At 44.7% G+C, this 27,450-nt stretch overlaps 2 protein-coding genes and 1 long non-coding RNA gene across 27 annotated transcripts in view; 1 reads left to right on the forward strand and 2 right to left on the reverse strand.

Annotated features, from left to right (window-relative positions):
* Positions 1 to 27,450, forward strand: part of LOC108154930 (TLD domain-containing protein 2) — a 94,604-nt gene that overhangs the window by 53,386 nt on the left and 13,768 nt on the right. For 4 of the 24 annotated variants that reach the window (XM_017285417.2, XM_033389206.1, XM_033389207.1 and 1 more), the window contains 12 exons: positions 2,227 to 2,330; positions 5,218 to 5,508; positions 6,414 to 6,896; positions 6,968 to 7,074; positions 7,149 to 7,300; positions 8,199 to 8,799; positions 8,863 to 9,035; positions 9,306 to 9,437; positions 9,723 to 9,874; positions 9,943 to 10,105; positions 10,166 to 10,367; positions 10,894 to 10,983. In XM_017285417.2, coding sequence (XP_017140906.1) covers positions 2,227 to 2,330; positions 5,218 to 5,508; positions 6,414 to 6,896; positions 6,968 to 7,074; positions 7,149 to 7,300; positions 8,199 to 8,799; positions 8,863 to 9,035; positions 9,306 to 9,437; positions 9,723 to 9,874; positions 9,943 to 10,105; positions 10,166 to 10,367; positions 10,894 to 10,983 — 2,650 coding nt within the window. Of the gene's footprint in view, positions 1 to 2,226; positions 2,331 to 5,217; positions 5,509 to 5,779; positions 5,959 to 6,413; positions 6,897 to 6,967; positions 7,075 to 7,148; positions 7,301 to 8,198; positions 8,800 to 8,862; positions 9,036 to 9,305; positions 9,438 to 9,722; positions 9,875 to 9,942; positions 10,106 to 10,165; positions 10,368 to 10,557; positions 10,815 to 10,893; positions 10,984 to 15,842; positions 16,292 to 19,712; positions 20,441 to 27,450 lie in introns of those variants that run through there. The other 20 variants (XM_017285403.2, XM_017285399.2, XM_017285400.2 and 17 more) reach the window with 15 other exon arrangements.
* LOC108154935 (probable mitochondrial import inner membrane translocase subunit Tim17 1) lies at positions 575 to 1,383 on the reverse strand. Its single transcript, XM_017285422.2, has 2 exons — positions 801 to 1,383; positions 575 to 744 (listed from the first exon to the last, which is right to left on the reverse strand). Exons 1-2 carry the CDS (start codon positions 1,296 to 1,298, stop codon positions 724 to 726), a joined length of 519 nt encoding a protein of 172 aa, XP_017140911.1. The 5' UTR covers positions 1,299 to 1,383; the 3' UTR covers positions 575 to 723.
* LOC117187152 lies at positions 10,813 to 22,815 on the reverse strand. 2 transcript variants are annotated; one of them, XR_004471913.1, is made up of 3 exons: positions 22,441 to 22,815; positions 22,336 to 22,385; positions 10,813 to 11,020 (listed from the first exon to the last, which is right to left on the reverse strand). It is a non-coding gene; the product is annotated as an uncharacterized LOC117187152 (long non-coding RNA). The 2 variants fall into 2 exon arrangements; XR_004471912.1 differs by lacking the exon at positions 10,813 to 11,020 and adding an exon at positions 21,295 to 22,054 and having other exon boundaries at positions 22,126 to 22,385.

Genomic DNA, 27,450 nt, shown 5'->3' on the forward strand with positions numbered 1-27,450 from the left:
CCAACTTTGGCCGAAAGAACAGCGACACACATGTGAGAGAGAGACCGTGTTTCCTTTGGAAATGGAACGGCAACGGAAATTAGTTTTGTCAATCATCAAATGACACACAACGGAACGGAAAAGTGTTGCAGAATATTCTATGAAATGCTTCCTTTGGCAGATGGAATACCTATCTTCCATTCAATGTCCATCTGCCGCAGCCTTCACTGTACTTTTTCGTATCTGTACAGAAATAGCTGAGCAAATTGGCTTTGGCTTTGGCTTTGCCATACCCGTAAATCAAAGGCGGTCGGTAGTCAAATAATATTCTCACTTTGCCAATTTTGTAGATAACTGCTGCGGGCTGTCGGCTGTCGAAGGGGGCGGGTGTAACGATCTAGGAAGGGGTTCGTTCGTTACAATTATGGAATTACAATTATGGAGGCGGCTAGGAAGCACACACCACACGCGCCTCCGATATCGTCACTAGCCATCGTCTGTGGCCATACTCGTACACCTCGGGGAGGCATGCGCACAGCAAATACAGAAACGAAAACGAAAAACAAAGCGAAAAATATATTAAAGATTCTAAGACTTGCGATGCACGACAAATGAATTTTAATTCAAATGGAAACGAACAATCAAAATAATCTAAAATACAAATTTGTATGCAAGAATCGAACTATCGATCGAGGATCGGAGGGATCGACGGATCGCTGGATCACGCAGAAGTGTGTGTAGATTCTAAACAGACGAAGGATTGCCCTGAAAGATAGAGGATTCCATATACAGATAGACTGTTGCTCTCAAGCGGAACCTACCTCCGTAAAATTAGTGCACAAATCGGAATAGCTAGTCTTCTGCTGGAGAATCTCAGTTGTGCGATCCCGAGACGAGAACTGGCGGAATTGGTCCGCCGATTGGTGGGTCATAAGAATAGTGATGCCCTCTGTCAGACCCACTAGAACGCCACCAACCAAGGCACTGCTCATCATACCCTTGAGACCTTGTCTGGCCGCGAGTATCCCGCCAGTGGCCGCTCCACTGAAGAGCGAGTTCCAGGCGTCCTCCCGCTGCCTTAAGAAGACCATCGCACAGTGCACCGTGCTGTAGGTGGCGGCCCAAACGGCAAAGTTGCCAGCAATTGCGGGTGTCTTCATTTTCATGGAATCCAATCCGCCGTAGAGCCCGCGACGCATTCCAGTCGGAGCATTCCTGAACCCCTTCAGATACTGGAACAGGCCCCCGCCCAAGGCGCCTATGGCGAAGGCACCGCCGCAGTCCTCCAGCAAGCGAAAGGGGCACGGTTCGCGTTCCATTGTACGGGGATCTTTATCGTTTATTCGGCTTACTGTTTCGGAAGTGAAAGAGTATCAAAGAACGAGTATAGATTCTGAAAGCAAAACCTACTTTATGTGGGCAAAGTTGACGGGGAAACTAAAGCTCTAGAGCAGTGGAAATTTCTCTAGCAAGGCCTACTATATTTGACCCATATTTGTGGGGGAATTTCGAGTAAAGGTGCCACATAAATAGCTATCGGGGCGGAAATCTCCCTGGGTAATGGACTATATCTTGTATTTTCCACAACACAATAGAATTTATTCAGATCGAAACATAGTCTTCTATTCCTGCAGCCCCCCCTATCGCATCGAAATCGCTTATCCCCCATGCCCCCAGCACCTGCTGCGTACGAGTACCTTTCCATGAGAGATTCCCATCAAACTGCATACATTTAGAGAAACACTTTAAGGACAAACCAGAATCTAGTCGCACAGATCTGTCGCGAGTCGTGACAGTCCCCAGGCCCGAGGCATTTAAAGGCTGAATTCGAGTGGAAATCGTTTGTGGAAAAAACATTTAAAAATGCGTCGTTTCGCCTTATTCGGGCACCTGGCTGATTGTCAAGATAAACTTTACAAAACGATAACAAAATACGTAATACGAAAAGCGCAAAGCGCAGAAAAACAAAACAAACAAATACGGGGCGGGGGGGGGGGGGGGGGGGGGGGGTAAAAAACTACTACAGCTAAAAACAAACGTAAGCCCAATAAATAAATTGTTATTAGCCGGTTATGGCCACAATTGCGAGCTGAAAAATTTGTAAGTGATAAAGATCGCAACAGATTGCCGCCAATCGGTTGCGATTGTGCTAATAATGTTCCCCAATCGATTCTAAAGCCATTATCTCTTCCCCTCTCCTTCTCTCTCCCACTTACTGCTCTCCTTGAACCTCGTGACGATTTACAGGAGCAAATCGCGCAGCGTGGACCATGGCCTGGCGGCTCCGTTTGACTTGGACTCGCTGCGCTCGAAGGTGGAGCAGCGTTTCGAGAGTGTGGACAAGCTGTCAAGTGAGTATCTCCATTTCAGTTTTAAAATTACAAGGAAAATCCAAACAAATTCAAGACAGTTTCATGGCAGTTTCAAACAAACAAAAATTCAAATTTACTGCAACAGCTCAGAGGTCTAGCCATATCGTTGGAAAAATTATGGCGCTGCCAGACAGCTGAAACGCATATTTTTCTCCCGATGTGGCAGCTAATTTTTAAGCAGCTGTGTTATTAGCGCGGAAATTTAAACATGCTTTCCGTTTTAGGAAAGGAATAAATTAGAGATTTACCCTTTGTTCCGACTTATAGTATATTTAAAGGTGCATTCGCATTGTCACCATTATTGATAGTATTAACATACAAATGTACATATGTACATATATGTACAAGTCGATGAGTTCAGAGTTGAGCGTTTTCAAGTGCGGTTGTTTTGAATCACGGGCTCCTGATTTTCCGTTTTTAGCATCCGCGCTGCGCGTGTTACCTGGAAGAAAAGCTGTTGAGAGCAGGTTGCTGTCGCGCCGGTGCGTACTGCGTATAAAAACCGGCCCCACCGGCATCCCGCGCTGTTGCAGGGGCACAATCAATTCTTTCCTCTTCTGCTCGCCCGGAGCTTCACACACAGCAGCTGATCGCGCCGCCAGACAGGTGATCGCGTAGAGTTGCCACACGGACGGTGCTGCCAGACAGCCCCGATCGACCCAGGGCTGCCAGAGTGTTGGAGAGAGCTGGAGTTGCGCGCCAACGGAGGGAGATTTTAAATTCGAAATTCAAATTCTAAAGTGAACAATAGGAATGGAGGAGGATGAAAAACTCGCCTTCAGGAAGGGTAGCATGCTCGCCCGATCGCCGGCACCCGAGCCATCTCCAGCAGCAGCGGCGCAGAGTCGGTTCCTTGACTCTAGGGAGACCCCCAAGAGGGTTCTGGACCCAGCCAGCCCGGGAAGTTCCCAGAGGCAAACGCCGCCCAAGAAGAGCAAGGCCCACCAGGAGGCTACCTGCCTGGAGAACCTCTCGGAGCTGGGAAAAATCCTTGACGAGGTTCAGACCAGGATGATGGACAAAAATACGCGCCACATCAACATGGCCACCAGAGCACTGTTCGTGCGCATGAAGGAGCTGCACTCGAACATCATCGAATCGAGCCAAGAGGCTGCAGCGGGTAGAAGCGCCCTGCAGGAAGGCTCCGACGCCCAAGGTGTGGGCAGAAGCCGCGAAGGTGAGGAGCTACATGCGAGGAGTGGAGGCAACGTACAGACTGTGCGCCATTAGGATCGCGTGCTCGTTCCGGACCATCTCAGACGAAGCTGCGTTAGTCATTGCCGGGCAAGTTCCGCTCAGGGAGCTGATAACGGAGAGGAAGGAGATCCATGATGCCATGATGGACAGTGCAGCCGAGGTACGCTCCAAAGCAGAAATAAAGGACGCCGCCAGAAGGACCAGCATGGACAGATGGCAGACCCGATGGGACCACTCACCCAAAGGCCGTTGGACCCACACCCTCATCCCAAGCATAGCATGCTGGGTTGAAAGGAAGCACGGCCAGGTGGATTTCTTCCTTACCCAGGCACTGAGCGGACATGGCTGCTTCCGCGGCTACCTCAAGCGCTTCGGCCACGAGACAGAGGACTGGTGCCCCGAGTGTGGCACAGGCATAAAGGAGGACGCTCGCCACGTCCTCTTCGACTGCCACAGGTTTGACCTCGAGCGTCAGACATTGGAGACAGCAGCAGGGTCTAGGGTCAGCACCGAGACTCTGGTGCCGCTGATGCTGGCAGACCCGAAGGTGTGGGAAGCGGCCGCGGAGTTCGCCTCTAGCGTGATGCGAACGCTTAGGTCCTTGGAGAGAAGACGGAAGGAGCAGACGGAGTAGGTGTCCACGCCACTGCGAAGCAATGCTTTGCGGCAGTACCGCAGTCCGCGGGGCCCCTAGTCCCAACAGTACTCTTGTCCGTTAATTTAAGTTAAATATAAATTGTATAGTATATATTGTAGAGCAAATAAATAATTATATGAATATAAAAAAAAAAAATGTACAAGTCGATAATGAAAATTCCATGAAAATGAAAATATTCGCGAACAAGATAATTAGTTTTGCAACATTCCTTATCTTGCTGCCCCTTAACTTATCAGAAAACGACGAAAAAGTTGATATACAAATACCGCTTCAGATATGAAACAACAAATGTTATCAAACTCATTGTTTGGCAAAATCAATTGCTTTGCTTGCACGTGAGTCACTTGCAGAGAAATTTCATAAACATTAGACATGGGGATATGGTTACATGGGGGACTACCCATAAATTAAGCACCTTATCAGCATTATCATATCACACGGAAAATATTTTTGATAGTCGGTAGTCCCTTGAAGTGAGTTAGTCGCTTTTTTGGCACGGCTCAAGATGGTTTAGGGTTTTCGGAGAGTCCTAGTGTCTGTCTATCCGTATTCCTCCGACCTACAATCGTCGCCAAAGTTTTTGAAAATGCCGCCAATTGCCGACAGTGCGCGCAACTTTAAGTGTGACCAGTCAATAGGACTCTTCGGGATTCCAGAAACCATATCGCTAGCGAAAAATGTGAAAACCGGAAAAAACGAACGAAGAGGGAAGAATTTGATGCAGAAAGAGTTTAAAAATAATTAAGTGGCGATGCTGGAAATGATTGAAATATATTGGCACCTGCCGAGCAAGGAGTTTGCCGTTATCTACGTGTGCCGGCACCAAACGCCGTCCACCGTAGCTTCTGGTGTCGTATATTCGCACCTGCGGCCCGATGGCGCGGCATTTGAGGTGTTTGAGCAGCAGCCAAAACCACCTATTATCAGCGTTGCACCAAGTAAACTATCTGGAAGAAACGCCATTCATATACATGTTTTATTAATGATTTGCATTGTTTTTCTTTTCCGCAGGGCAAAAGTCTTCATTGCCCACCATACCCACCATTTCCTATACCGTGGGCAATCGCGACACATTGACCTCGGTGGCGGCCCGCTTTGATACGACCCCATCGGAGCTGACGCACCTGAACCGGCTGAACAGCTCCTTCATCTATCCGGGACAGCAGCTGCTGGTGCCCGACAAGAGTGCCAAAGATGATGCCTCCAGCAGTTCCACCAACGAGGGCGCCGACGGCGGCAGCGTCTCGGGCAAGTCCAGTCCCATTGAGCGCAAGCTGTCTGGCGACGAGAGCCGGGAAAGAGGTAAGCGGGGTCGCGCTGGAAATGGTGCAATTGGTGCGAGATGAATAGTGAAGTCAGCATTTTGCCGCCTGTATTTTTCGTTTTGTTCTTGTATTTGTTTTTTTTTTGTTGTTTTGTTTAGCATGCAACAACAACGAAAAGTGTGGCAAAATTCAAAAATAGCGACGATGAGGCGCCTGATGGGTAGCACTGTTCCGAGTCATATGTTCGGCACATTTCTCCACTTGCTGCAGCTGGTCACACTGGCCATTCTCAATGTTGTTTTTTTTACCGCGTTGAACTGGCGAGTTTTTCAGTTTTTTGCACCCTTGAAAGATTACAATCGACAATTGGCCATCAAGAGCCCACGTTGAGCGATCGGTAGAACCACGTTGTAAAGTGCTGCAGGACGGAGTACACACCCGAGCGGCGACATCAGCATGCACACGGCTGTCTTCTGGCGGAATGGAGGTTCTTGTTGCTCTCATTGTTGATTTTTCCATTGTTGTCATATCAAGTTGATCGAAAATGTGCTAATTATTAAGTTGACAATGACTGCTGCGGAAGTGCATGTGAGGAGGCTCTTGCCCGGGGGTCACGTAACCCGGCGGCCGACCGCTGGTGCCGCGTCAAAGCAGATTTTGTGGCGCAGTTCATCGAACGTTCGGTGCTGTCGCAGCAGTAAGCGTAGGCGTCACAAGGCGCTGGGGAGATTTACTTTAAACTAGCCCATATATCAACTGTTCGCCCCAGAGCCCCCAGGCACAGGCACAGACATAGGCACAACCAGTGGCCAGCGCCCCACGCCCATCGCACTATCTTATCGGACCGCTGATAAAAATCACAGTTGTCCCGCTGCCACCGAAAATCACCTGTGCACCTGAGAATCCCGTCTAACCACGAGTCTTGAATGTTCTTCCTTGCAGACATACTGGAGGGCCTGCGCCCCGGATCCCCCAAGCCGGGACACATCGAGCGCGTGGCCGGCAACAGCCAGGCCGAGGAGGAGGCCAACAAGAGCGATGATCCGGTCATTACGCAACGCTTCCTCAAGATCAACGTCCGTCACATCACCGACGGCCAGGGCGTTGTGGGCGGCGTCCTTCTGGTCACCCCCAATGCCGTCATGTTCGATCCGAACGTCAGCGATCCGCTGGTGATCGAACACCAGGCGGAGAGCTACGGAGTGATTGCACCCATGGATCTGGTGGTGAATGCGGCCATTTTCCATGACATTGCGCACATGCGCGTAGTGGGAGGTCCCAGTGTTGCTGCCGGCAGCTGCGAGGCGGAGAAGCCAGAGATCTATTATCCGAAACCAGTATTAGTCGAGGAGGACTCCAAGGAGTTGTCCGAGCAGCAGCCGCTGATGGGCGACGATGCCGATGCCAGTAAAGAGCGTTTGGAGGGTGAGTCTTGGCCAAAGCCCCCCCCTGGGGTCCGTTGATGTTTACTCATGGGATGTATCTTCCATTTTTAGCTGAAATTGGTTCATTGGAGATCACCGATGACCAAGAATCACTCTGCTCCAGCACTGGACGCGATGGTGACGCCTTCCCCAAGGCCTTTGAACGTGAACGTATTGAGGTGAGTCATTCTCCCAGTCCCTCTCCCACTTCCATGACGCATTTCTCTAAACTATTTAAACTGTTAATCTTTAGGACTCGTCGTTGGAAGCCAAAGATAGCGCTAAGACTGACGCTGAGGATGAGGACAAGAAAACTGGCCTGGGCCTGACAGACACTCGCACCACCCTGGAGGAGAGACGCAAGAGTCTGTTGGACCATCACTGGGCTATTCCGAGCAAAGACCGGTTAGTGTTTGCTCAGCTGTGTGTTATATGTGCACCTATATCTTACGCTCTCGGGATGATGTGTGAACAACTGCAGTGCACACACAGGCTTTTTGTTATTTAAATAATATTAGTTATGCTTTCTGTGACGTCTCATATATCACATGCCACAGAGAGATGCGTTGTTGAAGCAGATATATCCATTTGTCCGTTTAACTATTCCTCTGTGTTCTGTATTTAACAAAATCGACAAGAGTATGTCTGAAATATCACAAAAAATCAATGTACTTGGCATTATACTGCCCTTCAAATACTATTTTGTTTAAGAACTGCCATGGAAATGATCAGCATATTGAGAGAAAATCATTAATTAAGGAGTATACCATGTATTATTATAAATGCTTAGCTTAGAGTTGAAAAAGTTGAGTAAAAACCCATAAGCACTTAATTAATGGCATACAAATGGTTTATAATTGATTTTTAAGAGATACCAATATTCAATGGCCAATATAGCCACTATTCAGCGTCCATAATTGTTAATTTTGATCAGATAGAACAGAATAGAATGTGCTTTGATAGCGCCATGAGCAGGGTTAAGATTTTTAATTAGATACCCCCATAGTTTAGACTCAATTCAGATAGCAAACCATTTAGTGACACCTCCTAATCTTTGGCCTGCCAGAGAAATCTTTTTCTGTTGCTTTATGCTTGTTAATAACTTTCTGTTTGTATTTTTATTTTCATATATTCGACCCACGCCACGCCTCAAACCTAATCATAAACGCAATTTCTGTTATCGAACCAAATGCTTCACACAACAAACGAAAAACAACCGCACACCACACACCACACCCGCATTTGCACACACGAAAACACCAACCACATATCTGTGTGTGCCCTGCACGAACATATTACTCAGCTATTGTTTGTCTAATTCCCGAAGATCATCGGAAGACGAGGCCGACAACGAGTCCAACATCACTGTGGATAGCGGCGCCCGCAGCCAGGATCCCCTCTCGGCCGCCAGCTCCGTGAGCGGCGTGCCACACAGCAGCATGACCCTTGGGGGAGCTGGAGCAGCTCCTGGAACCGCAGCTATGGCTGGATCTGGGGGACAGTTGCCCGGCACCGGCATGCTGCCACCGCCATCGGGCATTGATCTGGAGCACCTGGAGCAGCTATCGAAGCAGTCGTGCTACGACTCGGGCATCGACATCAGGGAGCCCGTGCCCAGCGTACAGCCGATACCAAAGAAAACCGTTTACAGCGACGCTGACATTGTCCTCAGCTCGGACTGGGTACCACCGAAAAACATTGTGCCGACGCACTTTGGCGAGTCGCCGCCGCGCAGCACCATTCTGGGACAGAGCCTGGACGCTGGTGCCGGTGCTGGCGGTGCGCGCAAGAAGACCTCCAGCGTGAGCTTCAGTGTGGACGATGAGGCCGCACAGCAGGCCCAGGTGCAGGCACAGGTGGCGGCCACATTGGCCAGCGACAAGCAGTCGGAGAAGAAGAACAAGGTATGCGCTAATGAATCACTTGACTACTGTTACGGATACTGATTCGAATTTGTTACTTTATAGATGCTGAAGCGCCTCTCGTATCCCCTGACCTGGGTGGAGGGCCTCACCGGCGAAGGCGGAGCTGTGCCAGCCCCTGGCAGCGGCACCGGCAGCCTCAACAAGTCGGCGGACACTGATTCGGCGCCCAACACGGGCGACTCCAATCAGAGTGTCTTTTCGAAAGTATTCTCAAGGTGCGCATCCCCCAGCTAACATTTGCAACCATCTATCGATCTCTTGACTATAATTGGTGCCAACAAATTTTGTTTATTTCGTTTCGAAAACTGAAAAACCGAACAAATCACAAAACCAAAATGCTTACCTTCGTTTTGTGCGGATCGGCTGCTTTGCTAAACAATAAAATAACATCACATCACATCACGTACTCATGCAACACTGAACACACAACACACAACAATTGTACACCCTACTGACACACACAACACGCACACACAAACCTATAGCTCGCCCATTACTCTGGTCTCAGAGCTGGGCGGGAATCTGTTTTCGAAAACACCGTCCGAAGACTCTGGTGGCTCGCCAGTGCCGCCACTGACTCCGCATTCGACACATTCCGAGGGTCATATGACCTATGGGTAAGGAAAGGAAGGATTTTGGATCCCCGATGTCGTTGTTGTCTTTGTCGTTGTTGCTGTTGATATTGTTGTTGCTATTGAATCTTGATGTATTGTTTCACCTAAGCAAAGAACTTCTTCTTTGTCGCAATGAGCACATTTCTCCTTTCGTTTGTTAGTTTCGATTCAACGTACCATCAATGCTTCATTTTATCAGTTTCGAGTGTAAATTTGAATCATCCTATCATTCATCTCCCACTGCCTGTGGCCATATATTTATACTAATTCTGTCGCTACCCCCTATAGACGTTCCTCAATTGGTACCTTTATACGTCCGCATTCGTCGGAGGGAACCTCGTCCAGCACCAAACTGAAGGAAGCCAAGCAGGCGCCCAAGCTGGACTATCGTTCCATGGTCTCGATGGATGACAAGCCCGAACTATTTATCAGTGTGGACAGTAAGGGAAACCGGCTTATTTGATTGAACTTTAACTAACATTTGGTATATTCTCTCACTTTCATTTAGAACTTATCCCACGTCCGGCAAGAGCCTGTCTTGACCCACCTTTGTATTTGCGCCTGCGCATGGGCAAGCCCATTGGCAAGGCCATACCGCTGCCAACCTCTGTCATGTCCTACGGCAAGAACAAGTTGCGCGCCGAGTATTGGTTCAGCGTGCCCAAAAATCGGTATGTCAACAGCTACGCCACTATAGATCCCTTCTTTATCACTCCCTTCTCTGTTTTTAGCGTTGATGAGCTCTATCGCTTCATAAACACCTGGGTGAAACACCTGTACGGTGAGCTGGACGAAGAGCAAATCAAGGCGCGTGGCTTTGAGCTGATCCAGGAGGACACCGAGTGGACAAAGAGCGGCACCACCAAGGCTGGCCTCGGCGGCGGTAGCCAGGATGGCGAGGAGATCAGCGACCTCACCCGCGAGTCCTGGGAGGTAAGGTCACTGTTTATCTGTAGACCCCCCTCCAACCTCCCAAGCCTCTGGCCAGGAACGACCCCTTCCGCTTTCCTCTTTCCTCCCTCTTGTATCTTTCTATTGTTCTATCGTTTAACTCTTTGCTCCGAGCTCTTACTCTCGAATCGTTCTATTTTTACAAAGAGCTATCAAATCTCTGCTCCTCCAGGTTATGCCTCAGATCAAACTTAATGATTAATCAATGAATTTTATGCCAAATTTCTTCTTCATCCAATATAAATATAAATCTTGAAAATCTTGTTTACATTCTTCCCCCCACGTGTACTTTTCTCTCTTGTTTTTCTTCTTCCTTTTTCCTTGCGTCTCTTTTTCCTTTATTGATTTGCCTTGCCTTTGATTTTCCAACGAAATCGACCACGGGCTGAACCCCCAAACCAATAAAACTATAACTATAAAACCATATACTGCAATTGCATTCTTTTATTATGAAAACTACTTACATATATGACATGATATTATTTAACCTCTGTTGAACTACAAACAGCTTATAAAGGCGCCGTTCGCCAAGACCTACAAGATCATTAAAACGGCTTCCCATGCCGCATCGCATGACTTGGAAATGTTGGGCGGCGAGGTTAGGACAAATCAATCCTTTAATACGAATTCTTCACCTAAAAAATACAAAAAACAAAAACCAAACCTTACTGTGTTGTCCGCACCAAAAACTTAAACTTAAACTTAAACTTAAAAACAAAACCAAAAGAAAAATCGTTTTTGGAACTTGTGTGAAAATTTTGAATTTTTGCATATTTTCGATTTAGTTTATGTTTTTGTTTTTCCGTTGGATATTATATTTGTTGATTTTCCAATATGCTCGCTGGTTTTTTAGTTTCTGTCTTTTCGTAGTTTTCAAAGCACTTTATGCACTCGTATTTCTGGTTCTTTCTGTTTTTGTACCACCACCGAAACCCACCGAAAAAGCACCCAAATCTAGAAAAGAAAAGTCCTATGGAGATTTTCTTTGGCACCACTCTTTTTTCCAGCACTGTGTTTCTGTGGCACTGTGGCGCTCGCACAAGTCTCGAATTTCGACACTCCCCAAGCATTGGTTCCATCCATCTATATTATATCTGTATACCTTATCTATGGCTCATCTATCCCTCTCTCGAGCGAGCATTTCAAATTCATTCTGTATCGAAGCATTTGTTTTTATTGTTTTATGTTCGAAAGATTGGCCTCGTATTTTATTCTCTCTGTTCTCGAAATTTTGAAACATTTTCATTGCATTCAAAAAGAATATACAAATCAATTGATGAAAACGATTTAAGGACAACAAAATGTGGGTTTGAAGAAGTTTGACCGCAATGTGGGGGGCGATAAAAGGGATACTAATTGATTGCAAGATCAATTGGAAAACCAGTTTTGAAAACGAAACAGAACTCAACAATTAAACTAAACAATTAGTTTAAATACTATAACCAGATAACAAAAGTGCTTAATTACCATCTAATTCACTTCATAGTTCGTGTACTTCGAGTCACTTGATACTGAAATTGAGTTCATGAACCTCCCCGACACTTTGAGGGCTTCAAACCCCCGAGAGGTGTCACTTTGGGGCTTGATTATTACAGAAGCATTACCTAACCTAGCCTAACAGCCATTCGAAACGTAACCCATTTACATGCGTAATATATACAATACATACGACCACAGGCAAGAGTCCAACCTTGCCACCAGGCCCCCTCATATCATACTCGCTTCAGTTCCAGTTTCAGTTCCAGTTCCCTCCCCAGTTGATATTCTCTTAGCCACATTCTTCGTTTAGCAATACAAAGGCACCAAAACGATATGCTAATTACGAGTTGATTTGGATTCAACTTCGATTCGAGTTCCATTTCGCAATGCTTTCGCACTTTGAGAGGCCAGGTCTGGCATTATATTTATAAACATTTTTACAACAATTAGCGCCTTTTGCACGTTATCATTCGTGGCAAGAGTCTGGCATTTATTTGTGCAATCTTTGTGGACACGTTTTCCCATCTCACCCCATAAGCGTGCCATATCCAAAATGAAATATCACGATCAATGGATGAGATGAGTAATTTGTGTCTGCCGAAGCCGCCATCAGGGCGCCTCGGAATAGAGATGGCAAAGATATTGTAGGCGATACTCCCTTGAGAGGGGAACCTTGAGTGCTGCCATTACTTTTCCGTTTCTGATACTGTTTGCCGGTTCGTTCTTATCGGTTCGGGTTGAAGCTCTGACATTATTCTCGCACTCCTCTCGCCATTATCAGCCTCCCAGGCAATGTAGCGGCTCATCAGCAAATTGTTTCCTCATTAGGCGCTTGCCGCATCAAAACATCCATAATTATAACTATTAAATAAAAGTATAGTGTATAAAATAAAATATATTATGGGAGCACTAAGCTATCAATAGAATCTCTCCACAACGAAGCATCCATCAATATAGAATAGGCGATGATTGCTTCCGTAGCCCCAAGCAATGCAAATATCTTCAATATGAAGACCAGACCTCAACGAAGCCCCAAACAATGCACAATATCTGTTGAGTTGATACTCAGCTTGATGATCCGTAGATGACATGACATGACCAATAGCTCAGATAATGACAGCCGAAAATAAATCGGGCTTCTAGATTATCGAAAGGTGAAGCATTAAGTAACATTCGGAGGGTGAATACTACAATTCTTGGCTGTGTTTGTAGCCCCACAAGTGTGGCAGATATGCATCTGATATGTCGGGGTTTGTTTCTTCATTAAGTGTTATTCGATATTTGCATATGGTTCATTCATTTGACAAACAAACTGTTGGCGGTTTGCTAGATGATTGGCTACTTTAAATAGTTTTCAGAGAGGTATGATGCATACTATATGTAGTCAGAATTCTTTGAGAGCATTCTCTGATTCCCCAAGAGGAATGCTGTTCTGCCTAAAAGCTGCTGAAAATTCCCAAAATTAAACATCGGAAACTAGTTCCTCACAAATCAGAACACATGACGTCTCTAAAGCGGACCATTGTTTGACACTAATGAAATATGAATAACTAAAGCGAAATATGTTTAGAGATCGGCTCTCATCATCAGCAGCATCATTGATATAATCTACAAACCCGTTTGCGATGGTTATTTTTATTTTTACTGTGGACTACTTATGCCAGAGAGAGAGAGAGAGCGCGTGCCGTGAACATAAATTGTTTATTATTCATTTCTCGTGCGGGGTGATCATTTATTTATGCAGCAATTATTTGCATACATTTAATTACCAAATTTAAGTACACTTTCCATTCAAATACTGTTCTAATTGAAATCGAATTGGGCTTTAATCATTCCGCCCAGCCGCCTCTTTAGAGCCTAACTATATTCTAATTAAATTGAAATTAAATACAAATTTAAATCCAGCTTAAAGCGATTGTCATTTAGCCGGTTTCTGTGTCCGTTGATTGGGTAGCACCATCATCATGATGATCATCGTCTATTTTTCTTATTTCGAAGCCAAATCCGGTTTCGGCAGGTGTATAAAAATAGCAGAATAAACTGAAATAAAAGCAGAAATGATGCGCTTTACTCTAGAGCTCTGCCTCCACTCATTTTTGCTGTTTTTTTTTTTGTTGCTTAAATGCTCAATTAGCCGAGGAGGATCCATCGCCCCACCGCAAACCCTGCCCCTGCCACACTTGAGAAACGGTAGTCCCCAAGCCGCACACACCGATGATTCGCTGACGCCAGCAACACTCAACTTTGCCTTCCAATTGTTCATATATCGAATATACATGTTTACTATATATAAAAGGGGTATATCTATATTGTATTGGATATTGTACTTGTCCGATCAATTGGTTTCAATGAATTTTTGCAAACAAACCGCGACAACGATGCTGAGAAGACAGTCTTTTCAATTTGCATACGAATATCACTCACTCTCCCTCTCTCTCTCTCTCTGAGATAGTGTTCTCTGCTCAATTTTAAATGCATTTCTTACATTAAATTGCGCATTCCGTTAATGGATCACCATAAACACTTTTTTAATGTCGCCATTACGTGGTACATGCATACGTACTGGTGGAGGCTTTAAGAAATGGGAGCGGTAAGAGCTGGTTTTCCATATAGCACCGCTTGAAGACCCTCTCATATTCCTTAATCACGACAGGAGAGCTGGTGACGCCTTTTCGGGGCTGTGTGGGGTGCGGCCTTGTATGCATAATTAACAGATGTTGATGTGTTTTTAATAAGTTATTAGTCAAGGTATTTTCGGGGCATGTTGAATGCCTAAAGAGTTACATGTTTGATTCAATCGTTGATCTTATCTCTCTATCATATACAAAAGTTTTGGCTCGTCGGCGTCGTCTGATATTTTACTCATAACTGCGCGAGCGGGCGAAACTAGTGAGCCGGGGGTTGGCAAGGGGCTTGCGCCCTAGTATTTGAATATTTTACCTATGTTCACACTCGTATGACACCGATTCGATAATAATCCTTCAAGTAGAGATGTTTTTCTGCTGATATTTCACTCTGTTATAGTGTTAAGATCCCATTCCTAAGGAGTTATTCATAGTTTTTTGAAAACTGATTAAACTCTGACTAATACAATGCGGTTTTCCGTTTCCTAGGATACAAATATATACAATATTTGATACGTATAAATTCGCTAAAAATGCTTCATTTAAAAATGGCCAAGATAAACAGTTGAGCTCATGCACGGAAGGGCAATAAATATAGACCGTGTTTTATTAATTGATTAGCATGGCATTTAATATGTTTGCATATCTGTAAACCAAAGCCGCAAAGACAAACAATCCGTGAGCACTTGCTGAAGAGAGAGCCTTGGGGAGCTGGGAGAGAGCTGCTCTCATCAATTGCAGTCGCATCGAAAGGGCCAGGGAGAAAGAGTAAAGGAGAGAGGAGAACTGGTGATCGGCCACAAACACATAATAAATGCATTAAAGAAACACTGGTGGTCTGGAACATAGTCAGGGCGCAGTTGGACAGCGATAAAAGACACTGGTGGACCAACCCTGCACTATTGAACCACTTTGAAATCCATTCAACAGCAGTAGTCGCAAATATTTGGGCATACAGTGGCAAACACTGACAGCTAACATTTTCGTATCAAACTGCATATGCATCGAAATGGGCATCCAACAATGGCGGTCCAAAATATTAGCACAACTGTCTGATCCAACACTGTCAATCCAATTCGCCATGCACTGCCATTGCATCACACTGGCGGCCTGCAATATTCAACCAAGTCAGGCAGCCTCTCCCACAGTCGTGGTCGTGCCGTCAGAGACGAGCTATCAGCAGCAGCGGCGCGCAGCAGAGAAGCAGCAACAGCGTCGTTGGCCGCAGCAGCAGCTGAGCCACGTTTTGTTGTTGCTGATATGGTTTTTACTGTTGTTATTGGGACTGCTGGCGCTGCTGGTGGGGACGACGACGACGGCTCCAACGTATGTTTTGTGTTTTAGTTTTCGCAAAACATTCAAGCCGCACAGTCACGTCTCTCCCTCCCTCCCTGTCGCTCTCTCTGTGTCACTCTCTGCGCGTTAGATCCGCGATCTCCGATTCGGATGCTCCGAAAGTGTTTCCCAAAAATGTGACTTTTGTGCCAATTATAGAAATTATTAGATCTGGCAGATCTTGCAGTTGTGCAAATATTTTACATTTGGGTCTTCCGCCCCGCCTTCCGTCTTCGGTCTACGGTCCTCCGCATCAGCATTGCAAAAGAGCGAAAAGCGTGTCCAAAATTAGCAACGCCTGAGCGCAGCACCAAAAGAAAAAGAAAGGAAATAAACAAAGACTAAAAGAGAAAGAGAAAAAGGAAATCTTTGCGTCTGCAGTCGTTGCTGCCGCTGGCAGAGAACGTCACCAAAATGAGCGCCAAAGCCATGAAAATCTCAAAAATAGCGAAATACATCAAGAAAAGGGTAAATATGAAAATGAGGAAAACACAAAGCACAGACCACAAAAATCTATTAGTCTCCTCCCAATTTCTGTTCGGGGTGAAAGTCTTACGAAAGTGCACAAAAAATACATATCAAGATTAAATAAATTTGAATTTCAAAATGCATCGCGTTTTGTAAGCCGACCGCGTCCCAGCCCGAAAGCCAAAAAGTATTCAATGCCTTGGCCATAAACAGTCGGACAGCGCGCACCTTATAAAGGGTCCGTCTCCGCCTCAGACGATCGCATTGGAATTTCGGCTACTGCCCCGAAATGTCCAGCACCAATGATGACGATAATGATCGTGTAAATGTTGTTCAGATAAAACCATTTCATGTTTCCATAAAGATATATTTAGAGTCCCTTTCGGAGTGGGTCTTTAAGATGGTTGATAGATCCTCTATATGTGATCCTCTACAGGGTGTTGATCCAACATGAATATAATGAACATTACTGTTATCCATTACGATTGTTGCCCAAGATCAAAATGGAATGGAACTAATGGAAACTTAAGTGTTGGCTATAAAGAGCCCATTATGATCCTTTCGCTTCTGTGCGTGCTCATACGATACGAGTAATTTCCCTTGCGAATAATATAATATATATACCTATAGTAATACATTTAAATGCTTAGTAAAATGCCTTAAATTGCTTAAATTGTTACTTGCCGAGCAATCACTTTAAGTACAGAACCTGGAAACGTTTTCAGACTCTTGGCAATGATTTCTTGGGCTCTGAATCATTTTTTTGAATTTAGCTCAAGGTATAACTGTTCCTATACTTCTTATAAGGGAAATAAATCTAAATGTAAATCAATAGAAAACTTTACCGCTCGATTGTCTTCACTCTGTGAATATTTTCAAAGATCTTTTGAGTGTTTGTCTTCTTTGTGCCCTTGTGGCACACATAACCCAGTTATCAGTCAGGCCCTCTCGCAGATCTTTCCCATCTATTCAATCACTTATTCCACGTCTCCTCTTATCTTTCACTCTCAATCAAGTCAAGTGTGTGGCATCTTTTGGGAGAAATCTGATTGAAAAGTAGAGAAATCAAGGGTGTGCAAGACACAGAAATTCCCTCGCTAAAGTCTTTCCTATTCCATTATTATATATTTTACATAAACCTGATTTTACGATCTAGAATTTTCCAATTTTCAATCCTCTCTCCTCTAGACTCTTGACTCTACCACTCTGAACCTTTTTGGAGATCTTGAGTGCCGCACATTTGACATTTCATTCACCTTTCGAGGGGCGGTGCGCCACCTCTCTTTAATTATTTTTGTTTTGACTGAAATTCAACTGTAATTAAATTGATAATGCAACCCCTAAAAAAAGGGGAATTCAATGGGATGGGTATAATGAACGATGAATGGGGTTCGGTTTCGGATTCGGGCAAGAAGTTAGCCAAATGTGAAGAGATTTTGTTGTATTGTGTTGTGTTGTGTATGCGCTTTGTGGATCCGGCTTCGGTTCGTATTTCAAATGGTTGACTGCCATTATGCACACTACATACTATATGTACTATATATATATACGAGTATATACATGTAGGTACCATATCGTATTTAATTTGTTCGAGGTGTGGCTTAAAGAGTGAGAGAGAGAGAGAGAGAGAGAGAGAGAGTGCTTTGGTGTGAGAGATCAGGTGGAATCAATTAAAAAGGTGTTCTTTTAGACGGAAACAAGCTGCCTGCCATGTGCGTGATTGAGAATATAATATTCCTAAAATAATATCCATATATTCTGTTCCATTTCACACTTTCTTCACTCTAGCTAAAAGATAATCCAATTTTCCACCAAGGTGTACGAATGTTTTTCATAGACTTTTACGTCGTAGACCCTCCATCACACCTCAGCCTGCCTATTGCAGCTACCAGCAATTGTTGCGAACATGTTTTCGGTAATACAATACCCCCGTTAAACACTACTCGTACGAGTACCTGGCTACTGTCCAGAAAGATACAGATACATGTGTATCTACGGGCGACTGACCGGCCACACATCGTGCACACACAAACAAAAAACAAATCAAAAGTTAAACATACAATAATATGATGTATGCGAATACCTATAAAGACATCCCCAGCTGCAGACACGTGATCATTTCATAGTTGAAATTGGGGTCGCGAAAAAAATAAAAAAACAGAAATATAATTGCGTGCAGAGGAAATTTCATTGAATTATGTGCCAGCCTTCCGTTCGTTTGTGGAGGGGTTGTCTCAAAGACCTGGATTGTGATTAAAGAGTAGTCAAAATACCCGAAAAAATAGATGGGAGATGGAATATGAGTATAGAAAACATATAAAGGGGAATACTGGAATACCACGAACATGGGATTGTAGAAGATTCCTTCTAAGCCCCATAATAAATTCTCTCTTAGGTGATGTAACCCTCCTCACTGATAGATCGGGGTTCGGGTCGGATCTGATTGAGATGATCTCGTATCTGGAAACAAAGAAACAAGTCGACTGGTCGACTGACGGAGAGTTATCCGTTTCATAACCGGTTCGCATTTGATTGATTTCTGAAATGTACTCGTAAATGCATGCATTTCAAAGTAGAGCAGAGTTTTGAGGCCCGATTCCGGTTCCAATTGCCACAAACAAGAGTCATTTCTCAGATTTCATGTGTCCTACTCCAAATACTTCGATTTAGAGGCTTGTTTACTCGGTGGGAAAAACATATTTTAACCAGTTTCAGTGCGTATCTAAACGGAATACAAATTGCAAGTAGAGTAGAGTTTTGTTGGTGTTTGTCGCTGGAATTTAACACGCCCACAAATGCGGCTTAGCTGTGGTCATCGTCAGGTGGTGGTGGCGCCGTTATGATAAATACTTGGGTTTTATTTTGGGTGCAGAAGAGCAGAGAAGCAGAGAAACCAGTTTGCGCCAAATTAAACCAAAAATGTCGGCTAAAACCTTGGCCCAACGCAGATGCAACCAAAAACAGACCCCCATCTGGTTTTATTTTTGGCACGTGAGCTGCTTGTCGTTTGGGCTGGAAATACTCGCAAGTGAAGATTGCTTCAATTGAAAATCAATTATCGCATAAAAATAAAAATTACGTATACGCAACATGCAGAACGTTTTAGCTCCATCAGAATTGTTGCGGGGCAGCATGTTGCCAACAAACCTGTTGTCTGCCGAAAGGCGAAAGAAGTTGCGCGAGCTCCAAACTTGATTCGAAGAGAGCGTCCGGTCCCCACCAGAAAAGCTTAGCTGAGAGCGTGAGTGCCAAAGAGAGGTGGGCGAATGACACACAGGGAGTGTGAATCTCTGTTGCGCTCTCTCTCTCTCTACCTCTCTCTCGGCAACTTCTTTTTCGTGCGCGCTGTTCGGTTCTATGGTCCGTTTCGTCATGCCAGTCGCTCGAGCGACTTGTTTGAAAATAGCAGCGCAGTGGCAAAAAGTTGGATAAACGCTGAAGCTTTTACAGCAAATATTAGAAAAGATTTGAAAGAAATAGAGAGAGTGACGGCAGCAGTGCAGACAATCGAAGCAGTGTTGACTGTTTGTTTATGTGTCAAAAAACAAAAGGAAAACCTATAGAGAAAAATCTATATAGTGCTCGTATTGGAAAAGCGCACCAAAGCAGAGAGCGTGATAAAACTTGTGGCAACAACAGAAGCACAAAACGGCAAACACACAACACACACAAAAGAACAGAGAAAAAGCTAAGCACAAATCTCGTGGGTCACAAGACCCCAACAACCAGCTGTGGAGTGGAACAGAAAGAGATAGAAAGAGCGCCGAGCAGTGCGAGAGCCAAAGCACACACAATGCTGCTGAGCGGAAAAGCTCTCACACTACACTGCTAGCCAAAAAAGTTGGACAGGCTTGAGCTTTTGCCTAACTACCGTTGCTTGTTTGCTGTGTTGTTATCGCTTTGTGTGTGTGTTTTTTGCTGCCTCTCAGCAACATGTGGTTTGTGGTCGTACTCTTCGCTGTGGCCGCCGTTTGCGGCCTGGCCGGTCGAAAGTGGGGCCGCTACCTGTATCTGCACTATGGGCGGCATCTGCTGCCGCGCTCTCTGCTGGCAAACAAGAACCGTGCGCCCACGCCGCCCCTGTCGCCCACCAAAGATGATCAGAGTCTGGAGGCACTGCTCGATGAGAGCGGGGAAATGCATGAAACGGTGAGTGTTGGAGATCGCGGGAAAGTTTGGGCATTACAGTGAGATTTTCTCTTATATAGTAGACCTCTGAGAATCTCCCCTATGTGGATAACAACACTCTTATCTTTGGTGTTGTGTTAAGTAGTGTACAAACACTCGTCTGTTGTTGCTGTTGGAGAACACGTGGATAGTTGTAGTTGTAGCTAGAAAATACATCTATAATGGGGAATTATTATCGCACACGTTTTAACTATTACAAATGACTTGATTTTGCCTCTTCATACCCAAGTTAATGGCTTGAACTGATTTGCGACTACTCGTAGCACAAAAAGGTATTACGAAATCATCATTATACTCGTACCAGAGGGAGAATACCTCAGATCTGAGACCGGAGACCTGAGACGAACCCCATTCGTCTCGACGTGTCAACTGTCTCGATCTCGAATGTCAGTAAGTGCCAAGGGTCAATGCTCTGCCCGGGGTTAGTCGGCGTATACTCCAGTACTCGTTCGTTTAGTAAGCCCCATTAGATAATTTTCTAGAAATATGGCTAAAGAAACACACACTGTTTAGCTGTGGCAAACAGTATGGCCTGACCTCCCCGACTAAACCAAGTTGCCCTGGAGACTACAGACTTGCAACTAATTAAATATTTGCATAGAAATACAGATAGACATAGACAGATGAACAACAATAGCAGATACAAAGTGTGATGCAAGAAATATCTGTAAACAACACAAAAAATATATAGAAATTGCGCACCTCAACAACAGGCGGCACGGCCCTACTTCACGCTCTCCATTCTCCTAATGCATTTGAACAACAATAGAAATAGCAATAGCAATCACAGCAATAACAATGATAAGTAAATTCAAACATACAGAACAGAAAATATACGCCAGAAAATGATTGCAAATTCTTATTTAGTGATAAGAAATCGGTGGACAAAACAGGAAATATCTAAAGAACAGAGGCTTTACTCTGGATAAAAATAGGTTCAACAACTTAAGATTCAAAAAGGAGCTTTAGGAGGTAGTCATGGGAACTTTAGAGCCTATAAAATGATAAGATTATAATAGGAAAAGACCTATCTCAACTAATCTAAGCCATACGACAACCCCAATACAAAGAACGAATGAGGGTCGAAGATAGCTGACTTTTAAAAGATATATGTATGTCTACGAATGGAATGGTGTTGATATACTCTGTCTTCCAAAACTTTGCTTTGGCTTCACATAATTTCTCCCACATCCGTCAATTTGGGGACGATCGGCCTGAAGTCCGACCGCAGACAGAACCTTTAAGACTCTGTTGGCAATTCATCAGCTGATTGCTTGGCAGCAGGCATTAGCCGGAATGGGACGGAGCACGCACTTGCTGTCTCTTTTTTTTTTTGGCTGCAGAAGGGAGCAGAGAGGAGAGCACAGGGCTTCAGCTTGCCGCTTACTTTGCATACCAAAGCAGAATGCGATGGCAGCAGCAGAGACGCCAGCAGCGGCAGCAGCAGCAGCAGAGAAAAATAACCACAGAAAAGACAGCAGCAAAAACAGAAGGCGCTTCAGCCGGTGGGGCCGAAGCATTGCATACTCTTTCCATGTGGCAGCCACCGCAATAGAGTCCCTGTTGTAGGGGTTCCTACATTAAGAGATAAATCAAACAATAAGACAATTACAATTTTCTAGATTAGAATCGATCAGCTGTTTAACCTGCATGCAACTTGGCCACACTGCTTTACGTTTGTCGAAATTTCTCGCAAAACCACAGAAACGTAGAATCTGTGCCTCATATTTGGGTGCTTTCAGTCTTCAACGTCCTCCGTTAATGCGAAAGTTCGTATATGCTACCAAAGGATTACTCAAAGAATGGCTGGCCGCAGTGGCACAACACACACACACACACAAAACATTGTCATATACATGTCTAGACACCGTCCGACACCGACACAGCAACTAAGGCCATCTCTGAGCTGCTGAAACTAAAGCCCTTTTAGATTCTGCACAATTTGTCCTACTTATTCGTACCTTTTTTTCCAACGAGCTGCAAACTTATTGATGGTTGTTACACCGAACACCTTGGCTTTCCTTTGGACTGATTTAATATTATATTATGTTTTCCACAAAGTTTTTTACTAATTCGTAACCTTTTCTCTAAGCCTTATGGCATCTCTATGTGTGACATCAAAAGTTTGACAACATAATCATATCGATAACTCTCTGTCATGTGTGACCAGTGTTGCCCACTGTTTAGCATTTTGCCCGCCTCATTGCCAATTATTGAATGATTGGTAGCACTTTTGGTGCGTTTGCTTGGGAAGGCGTAAAAGCGTTCAATTCTATTGAATTTGTGAACGGTTGGGGACTGCACTTATTGTGCAATCGAAAATACATGATACCTTCTTGAAGGGTATACCAACGCCAACGTATTGCGCATGAGGTGCATGACTCTCTGTCATGTGTGACCAGTGTTGCCCACTGTTTAGCATTTTGCCCGCCTCATTGCCAATTATTGAATGATTGGTAGCACTTTTGGTGCGTTTGCTTGGGAAGGCGTAAAAGCGTTCAATTCTATTGAATTTGTGAACGGTTCGGGACTGCACTTATTGTGCAATCGAAAATACATGATACCTTCTTGAAGGGTATACCAACGCCAACGTATTGCGCATGAGGTGCATGACTCTCTGTCATGTGTGACCAGTGTTGCCCACTGTTTAGCATTTTGCCCGCCTCATTGCAAATTATTGAATGATTGGTAGCACTTTTGGTGCGTTTGCTTGGGAAGGCGTAAAAGCGTTCAATTCTATTGAATTTGTGAACGGTTGGGGACTGCACTTATTGTGCAATCGAAAATACATGATACCTTCTTGAAGGGTATACCAACGCCAACGCATTTCGCATGAGGTGCATGACTCTCTGTCATGGCGCTGTCTGTCATGGCAGCGGCAGCAGCAGAGAAAAATAACCACAGAAAAGACAGCAGCAAAAACAGAAGGCGCTTCAGCCGGTGGGGCCGAAGCATTGCATACTCTTTCCATGTGGCAGCCACCGCAATAGAGTCCCTGTTGTAGTGGTTCCTACATTAAGAGATAAATCAAACAATAAGACAATTACAATTTTCTAGGTTAGAATCGATCAGCTGTTTAACCTGCATGCAACTTGGCCACACTGCTTTACGTTTGTCGAAATTTCTCGCAAAACCACAGAAACGTAGAATCTGTGCCTCATATTTGGGTGCTTTCAGTCTTCAACGTCCTCCGTTAATGCGAAAGTTCGTATATGCTACCAAAGGATTACTCAAAGAATGACTGGCCGCAGTGGCACAACACACACACACACACACAAAACATTGTCATATACATGTCTAGCGAATGCATTTTTTTATTAAGGTACCATCGACAGTATATAGGAGGCAGCATTGGCATCAGTGAGGACAATGCAACGGGCGTAGACCGTGCTGCCGTTGCCAGTGGAAATCTTGATCTCACTGTGGTCGTAGCGCAAAAGGGGGCAGTGCATCATTTCTGCGTAGAGTGTAAGATCGTCGCTCATCCAGATGGGAGTCGAGCTGGCGATTAGGAGCAGCTTGGCACTTCCATCTAAAATTATCCTGGCGATGTTCGCGGGGTCGCATTGGTAATTGCCGTCCGACACCGACACAGCAACTAAGGCCATCTCTGAGCTGCTGAAACTAAAGCCCTTTTAGATTCTGCACAATTTGTCCTACTTATTCGTACCTTTTTTTCCAACGAGCTGCAAACTTATTGATGGTTGTTACACCGAACACCTTGGCTTTCCTTTGGACTGATTTAATATTATATTATGTTTTCCACAAAGTTTTTCACTAATTCGTAACCTTTTCTCTAAGCCTTATGGCATCTCTATGTGTGACATCAAAAGTTTGACAACATAATCATATCGATAACTCTCTGTCATGTGTGACCAGTGTTGCCCACTGTTTAGCATTTTGCCCGCCTCATTGCCAATTATTGAATGATTGGTAGCACTTTTGGTGCGTTTGCTTGGGAAGGCGTAAAAGCGTTCTATTCTATTGAATTTGTGAACGGTTGGGGACTGCACTTATTGTGCAATCGAAAATACATGATACCTTCTTGAAGGGTATACCAACGCCAACGTATTGCGCATGAGGTGCATGACTCTCTGTCATGTGTGACCAGTGCTGCCCACTGTTTAGCATTTTGCCCGCCTCATTGCCAATTATTGAATGATTGGTAGCACTTTTGGTGCGTTTGCTTGGGAAGGCGTAAAAGCGTTCAATTCTATTGAATTTGTGAACGGTTGGGGACTGCACTTATTGTGCAATCGAAAATACATGATACCTTCTTGAAGGGTATACCAACGCCAACGTATTGCGCATGAGGTGCATGACTCTCTGTCATGTGTGACCAGTGTTGCCCACTGTTTAGCATTTTGCCCGCCTCATTGCAAATTATTGAATGATTGGTAGCACTTTTGGTGCGTTTGCTTGGGAAGGCGTAAAAGCGTTCAATTCTATTGAATTTGTGAACGGTTGGGGACTGCACTTATTGTGCAATCGAAAATACATGATACCTTCTTGAAGGGTATACCAACGCCAACGCATTTCGCATGAGGTGCATGACTCTCTGTCATGGCGCTGTCTGTCATGGCAGCGGCAGCAGCAGAGAAAAATAACCACAGAAAAGACAGCAGCAAAAACAGAAGGCGCTTCAGCCGGTGGGGCCGAAGCATTGCATACTCTTTCCATGTGGCAGCCACCGCAATAGAGTCCCTGTTGTAGTGGTTCCTACATTAAGAGATAAATCAAACAATAAGACAATTACAATTTTCTAGGTTAGAATCGATCAGCTGTTTAACCTGCATGCAACTTGGCCACACTGCTTTACGTTTGTCGAAATTTCTCGCAAAACCACAGAAACGTAGAATCTGTGCCTCATATTTGGGTGCTTTCAGTCTTCAACGTCCTCCGTTAATGCGAAAGTTCGTATATGCTACCAAAGGATTACTCAAAGAATGACTGGCCGCAGTGGCACAACACACACACACACACAAAACATTGTCATATACATGTCTAGCGAATGAATTTTTTTATTAAGGTACCATCGACAGTATATCGGAGGCAGCATTGGCATCAGTAAGGACAATGCAACGGGCGTAGACCGTGCTGCCGTTGCCAGTGGAAATCTTGATCTCACTGTGGTCGTAGCGCAAAAGGGGGCAGTGCATCATTTCTGCGTAGAGTGTAAGATCGTCGCTCATCCAGATGGGAGTCGAGCTGGCGATTAGGAGCAGCTTGGCACTTCCATCTAAAATTATCCTGGCGATGTTCGCGGGGTCGCATTGGTAATCGCCGTCCGACACCGACACAGCAACTAAGGCCATCTCTGAGCTGCTGAAACTAAAGCCCTTTTAGATTCTGCACAATTTGTCCTACTTATTCGTACCTTTTTTTCCAACGAGCTGCAAACTTATTGATGGTTGTTACACCGAACACCTTGATTTCCTTTGGACTGATTTAATATTATATTATGTTTTCCACAAAGTTTTTTACTAATTCGTAACCTTTTCTCTAAGCCTTATGGCATCTCTATGTGTGACATCAAAAGTTTGACAACATAATCATATCGATAACTCTCTGTCATGTGTGACCAGTGTTGCCCACTGTTTAGCATTTTGCCCGCCTCATTGCAAATTATTGAATGATTGGTAGCACTTTTGGTGCGTTTGCTTGGGAAGGCGTAAAAGCGTTCAATTCTATTGAATTTGTGAACGGTTGGGGACTGCACTTATTGTGCAATCGAAAATACATGATACCTTCTTGAAGGGTATACCAACGCCAACGTATTGCGCATGAGGTGCATGACTCTCTGTCATGTGTGACCAGTGTTGCCCACTGTTTAGCATTTTGCCCGCCTCATTGCAAATTATTGAATGATTGGTAGCACTTTTGGTGCGTTTGCTTGGGAAGGCGTAAAAGCGTTCAATTCTATTGAATTTGTGAACGGTTGGGGACTGCACTTATTGTGCAATCGAAAATACATGATACCTTCTTGAAGGGTATACCAACGCCAACGTATTGCGCATGAGGTGCATGACTCTCTGTCATGTGTGACCAGTGTTGCCCACTGTTTAGCATTTCGCCCGCCTCATTGCCAATTATTGAATGATTGGTAGCACTTTTGGTGCGTTTGCTTGGGAAGGCGTAAAAGCGTTCAATTCTATTGAATTTGTGAACGGTTGGGGACTGCACTTATTGTGCAATCGAAAATACATGATACCTTCTTGAAGGGTATACCAACGCCAACGTATTGCGCATGAGGTGCATGACTCTCTGTCATGTGTGACCAGTGTTGCCCACTGTTTAGCATTTCGCCCGCCTCATTGCCAATTATTGAATGATTGGTAGCACTTTTGGTGCGTTTGCTTGGGAAGGCGTAAAAGCGTTCAATTCTATTGAATTTGTGAACGGTTGGGGACTGCACTTATTGTGCAATCGAAAATACATGATACCTTCTTGAAGGGTATACCAACGCCAACGTATTGCGCATGAGGTGCATGACTCTCTGTCATGTGTGACCAGTGTTGCCCACTGTTTAGCATTTTGCCCGCCTCATTGCCAATTATTGAATGATTGGTAGCACTTTTGGTGCGTTTTTTTTTTTGGAATTCGTGAAAAGCGTTCAATTCTATTGAATTTGTGAACGGTTGGGGACTGCACTTATTGTGCAATCGAAAATACATGATACCTTCTTGAAGGGTATACCAACGCCAACGTATTGCGAATGAGGTGCATGACTCTCTGTCATGTGTGACCAGTGTTGCCCACTGTTTAGCATTTTGCCCGCCTCATTGCCAATTATTGAATGATTGGTAGCACTTTTGGTGCGTTTGCTTGGGAAGGCGTAAAAGCGTTCAATTCTATTGAATTTGTGAACGGTTGGGGACTGCACTTATTGTGCAATCGAAAATACATGATACCTTCTTGAAGGGTATACCAACGCCAACGTATTGCGCATGAGGTGCATGACTCTCTGTCAT

This window comes from Drosophila miranda, chromosome 2 (assembly GCF_003369915.1).
Source record: "Drosophila miranda strain MSH22 chromosome 2, D.miranda_PacBio2.1, whole genome shotgun sequence".
NCBI lineage: Eukaryota > Metazoa > Arthropoda > Insecta > Diptera > Drosophilidae > Drosophila > Drosophila miranda.